The 5,219-nt window shown below is 54.6% G+C and overlaps 1 protein-coding gene across 1 annotated transcript; it reads left to right on the forward strand.

Moving 5' to 3' along the window:
• Positions 1 to 409: 409 nt before the first annotated feature.
• Positions 410 to 918, forward strand: LOC112441460 (immunoglobulin lambda-1 light chain; the record flags this gene model as incomplete). Its single annotated transcript, XM_024989147.2, is given in 2 exon segments — positions 410 to 512; positions 622 to 918. Coding segments are annotated over 2 exon segments (343 nt in total), but the record flags the coding sequence as incomplete, so codon positions are not given.
• Between the last annotated feature and the right edge of the window lie 4,301 nt (positions 919 to 5,219).

Here is a 5,219-nt window from a genome sequence, read left to right on the forward strand (position 1 = left end):
CACCTGGATCTTTTTTTCCAACACAACTCTTCCTGAACTGTGTAACTTCAAAGCCAGTTTTGGGAAAGTGGACTCTAAGAGCTCTGATCACTAGGTCATAGGATGTATGTCTGGGCCAGGACACCAGGGGGCCATCCAAAGCCATTCCTGTGGGTCTGCAGCTATGAGATCTGAGATGAGTCCCCTGGTGCTTCCTGGTGCTTTCTGCTCAGGGTTCCCAGCTGTGACCTCCCATCCCCAAGCCCCACACAACCCCGCCTCTGATCACCCACTGGACTCCTTAGGGCACAGGAAGCTGACCCAGGTCCCAGAGGTGATCAGAGCATTGTTGGGGGGCCAGGGAGGACGGTTATTTGCATGAAAGGCCCCGCCCCCTCTCAGGGTATGAAGAGGGGAAGGAGCCGTGTGGGGACGCTCTGCTCAGCTGTGGGGCCACAGAAGGCAGGACGCCCTGACTGTGTGCACCATGGCCTTGGCCCCTCTGCTCCTCACCCTGGTCGCTCTCTGCACAGGTGACTGGAAGCAGGGACAGGGGAGTGGTCTTGGGAAGGCAAACATGCTGTGCTCCCCGCTATCGTGTCTGGACCCCAGACTCACCATCTCTGTCTCTCTCCCTTCCAGGATCCTGGGCCCAGGCTGTGCTGACTCAGCCGTCCTCCGTGTCCGGGTCCCTGGGCCAGAGGGTCTCCATCACCTGCTCTGGAAGCAGCAGCAACGTTGGGCGTGGCAATTATGTGAACTGGTTCCAACAGATCCCAGGATCGGCCCCCAGAACCCTCATCTATGGTGCGACCAGTCGAGCCTCTGGGGTCCCCGACCGATTCTCCGGCTCCAGGTCTGGGAACACAGCCACGCTGACCATCAGCTCGCTCCAGGCCGAGGACGAGGCGGATTATTTCTGTGCAGCTTATGACAGCAGTAGCAATAATGGCACCGTGCTCCAGGCCAGGGGGGAAGTGAGACAAAAACCTGCTCTCCCCCAAGTCATGGGCCTCCCGGGGCTGAAGCATCTTCTGCCAGAACAGCCACTTCTGTTGTTTGCTTGATTTAAAACAGGGATCTGAGCCCCACACCAAGAAATTGGTCTGGGAAATCCTTTCAGTTCTTCTTCATTCTTTGCCCTCACCAAGGCTTTGCTTTTCGCAACCACATTTTATATGATTATCTGAAATTGAGCAGAAGGCCCTGAATGACAGAGGCAGGTCCTGGCGGACAGAGTCCATGACGGTCAGGTCAGAACCAGAGAGACAGCGTCCAGCTGTGTCTGCTTCAGGACACTTCATCTCCTCCGCCGTCCCTGGGCTGAGCTGAGGCCCAGGCTGCTGCTCCTGCCTTTCCTGTAACCACCTCTCAGGCTCCCCCAGAGCTTCAGGCCTGTGGGAATTAGACCAAGACTCCTGTATCACTGGGGGAGGTGGGGCAGCCCAGGGGTTTCCTGCTCAGGCTCTGCTGGACCTTCTGCTGCTGCTGCCCTACCCTGGGTCCAGGTCATCAGGGGATCTGCCCGTGCATGAAGGCTCCTCCTCTCCCCTCTGTCCTGAAAGGCCCCCCCTCCCAGCAGCACATTCCCAGGAGAGGGTCTCAAAGGACACAGAAAATCATTCTCCCATCACTGGGGACACAGGGTCTTTAGTTCTCTATCTCAGTGTCCGAGGTGGGGGTCCGTCAGCGCTCTCAGCCCTGGGAGGCCCCCAAGTCCTCAGACCTCTCTCCTGCACAAGGAGCAGGTCCTGCTCTGAGCCTCCTCTGTCCCCTCGTGGTGTCCGGGGCTCAGGCAGGGTGGACTCAGCCAGGGTGGGTGACTCCATGGACACTCAGCCACACTCATCTGCCTGGGAACAGCAACATTGTTGGCACCAAGGGGGCAACTTGGCTGCCGTCTCAGTCGTGCTGAGTCCCAAGCTCTGAGCACAGGAGTCACAACCCGCCCGCAGGGTCTCAGCGAGGCTGGAGGGCTCCGCATTGGGAGGGACTGCCTGACCATCTCTGGGCGCGGCCCAAGGACGAGGCTGATTGCTCCTGCTCAGCTGGGACTCAGCCCTCCTGCTCACAGGAGGTCTCACCCAGGGGGAAGTGACCCCAACCTTGAGCTCCCGGCCTCACCCGCACGTGGGGTCACGGAGCACAGGTCACACGCCTGTGTCCTGCTCCCTGTCACTGCCCTTTCACACTCACGTGTGGGGTCTGCACATTGGCCGCCTGGGCTGTGGGGCCACAGTTAACAGAGATATATTTTGGGATAAGTGGGATTATTCCTTCTAATTCTCCCTTTTCCCTTAAGCCTTAAATTTGCCTTATCCTCAATTTTCATACACACCAAATGACATATTTTCCACTGTATCAGAGGAACCTTGCTAATAGGCTCCAAATCCAGCAGTGCGGATCTTTGTTTGGTGGAATCGGGCCTCAGACACAGCGACTGAGAAAGGAACAGAATTACCACAAGTTGTGGGAAGCGGACACTGTAGCAGCAGCTCAGAAATGGACATAAAGTTGAATTTCACTTCACGTGGTGAGAATAAGAATGTTGTGGCCGTACTTCACAACTTACTGCAGAGGTTTTCACCCCAAACTTCCTCAGCTGCTCTTCTCAGTCCTTCCGCTCCTCATGAGGTCATTTAGGGAAAGGGAGTTTAGAATACTCCACAACAATCCCACCTTTATCAGACACGTGCTCATTTTCAGATCCGCTCAGGAGTCATGAGGCTTTCTTTTATTTTCATTTGGTATTTTGGAGAATCTTAATTTCATAGTTGTACTGTTAAGCTAAGTTGTAAGTCTATTGAGTCCACCCCCGTGTATTGATGGCTTCTCTCACCACAGAACAGCGGATCCCCTGGTGCTGCTGTGGGTGTCAGCATTGGATCAGCAGCCCTGAACCATGGACTCTTGTGACTGGCATTGGTTTCATGCCCTGTCTGTGGGGAGACCCCTGTCCACTCACAGACCACAGCTGACTCTGTGGCTCCCTGCACCCTAAGCAGTGACATCCGTGTCAGCCGCTCTGCTGTTACTGGAACCAGCAGAAGCCAGCAAGCCCTCCTTAGTCCTCTGGTCCTACCACTCAGACTCCGGTAAGAACCAGGCTCCAGGGTCCCCGCGGGTTTTCTGGATCCAAAGATGCCTCGGCCAACGCGGGGCTCCTGCTCGTCTCTGGGCTGCAGCCTGAGGACAAGGCTGACTCTGACCATGCAGGCTCGTGCAACAGGGCTTCTCACAGCGACACAGGTAGACGGGAAACTGGGATGAGAGCCTCAGCCTGTCAGGGGCTTGTTCTTAGAGCACCGTCAAATGTTAAATAATCCCCCAGAATCCATTAATTCCTGAGGTATGTTCTGGTTCATAATAAGTCTACCTCCAATTGTACAGTCAGTTTTGCTGAAGTCTCAGAAAATGAAAACAATTTCTGATACCACTGAAGTACACCCTGGTCATCCGTGTGATCAAGGAAGCCGTGGAGCTGAGCTCCCTCACTTGAGATCAGGAGCAGGAGGCTTTCCCAGATGCGCCTTCAGCAGAGTCCTTGGACCATCCCTGCAGGCACATCGTCCCCCAGGGTGTGAACTCTGCTCCTGAAGGGGCAGAACAGAGAGCGTGAGGAGTGAGGGGCGCCGGTGATACATCGCAGGAGGCAGGGAAGCCCGGGAGTGGTTTTCCTGACCCACAGGTGCTGGCTCTGTCCTGCCCTCCCCTCCTCTCCTCTTAACCCCATTGGAGCATTTCCTACTTCAGGGTTGGGGTGGTCTGTGGACTGTCAGGAGCAGGGGCTCCCCAAGATGTGCCCATGTCCCTCTGCTTGTGATGCCCCCGATGAGCCCAGATCCAAGAGCCCCACGGCCTGTAGAAGGAACAGCGGGGAAGCGGGGATCACCATGGCAGTGATGACAAGGGATTCCAGGCAAAGTCCCTGCCTTTGTGCCTGATGACAGAGGTGAGGGACACTGAGGGGTTAGGCCCTGTTCTCTGCCTCCTGGTGGGTCCACACCCCGTCCTTGATCAGTCTGGACTCCAGCCTGGTGAGGAGGCTGGTCATCAGTGTCACAGAGCTCATCACTAACCACAGCCACAGGGAATCCCCGTGTGATGGGGATGTCTGATGAAAGCTTGTCCTCTACTCCCTTGTGGACCCATCACTGCCCTGACCCTGCCTGTGACGTCACCAGTGCTGGTTCAGGTCTCTGCTGTCACTTGTGCTATTAAATCCAGGCCGTCTCAGCTCCTCGTCCAGGTCCATCATTATGGGGTCCACGAAACTGTCTCTTTTTCTGTCTGGTCTTCAAATACAAGCAGAATGCCCATGTGCCCAGATACACAGGGTCCCTCACAGGTAGTGGGCAGGATGTCGAGGAAGCAGAAGTCCAGCATCTGTGCTCTGGAGCCCCATGGGGCCTCTCTTACCCCCCCCCGCACGTCCCTCTCCTGCTCCAGGCTTTGTGCTCTGCCCCGAACCCTGACACTTAAGGAAGCTGGATCCTCCCTTTCTCCGGGGATTGCTGCCTGAAGAGCCCTCCTCTCCAGGAACTGGGAGACCCTTTCTGTTAGGATGCGGCTCTCAGACTCCTCACTTGCTCATTTCCTCCTCTTTTGCCTCATGATCTCTCCCCCTTTTCCCTCCATGCTTCCTTGTTTGAGATGATATTGGATAAATGTCACTATTTTGGACACAGACCTTATAAACCGACCTCCATTAAATCTATGGATTCTAACAATTGAAGGTTAGAACATTAGACTTCACCATATCCAATGAAGATCAGGTAACGGTCATAAGGGTTTCTCAAACAGAGATGAAACCTTTGTCTGGGCTGAGAATGAGTTTCCCATTTACCGGCATAATCTTTTATATCAAACGTTTAATATTGAAAGATTATAAAATTAGACTAAAAACATCTTTAAATATCTGAGTCAAAAAGAAGTACTGTGAGGACCATGATCAAGGGTAAATGAGAACCCTGGAAGTGATCAAGAAGGGCTTTGTTGTTCCTGAGAGACTCCTATTCTCTTTGCAAAGAGAGAAATAAGAGCAGAGCCATGTAGTCTGGGCTGGGAAGGTCCCGGGAGGCCCTGCAATTTCAACCTTGACTCCTTATCAACCTGGGAAGGAAGCTCAGACAGAATCCTGACCAGGTACCACCACAGGCATGCTGGGAGTTTGAACCCTGGAAACTGAGGTCGGGTGGTTGTGTTCTGGCAGTGAACCCACGAGCTGGGCGGAGCAAACT

This window comes from Bos taurus, unplaced genomic scaffold (assembly GCF_002263795.3).
Source record: "Bos taurus isolate L1 Dominette 01449 registration number 42190680 breed Hereford unplaced genomic scaffold, ARS-UCD2.0 Leftover_ScbfJmS_2373, whole genome shotgun sequence".
NCBI lineage: Eukaryota > Metazoa > Chordata > Mammalia > Artiodactyla > Bovidae > Bos > Bos taurus.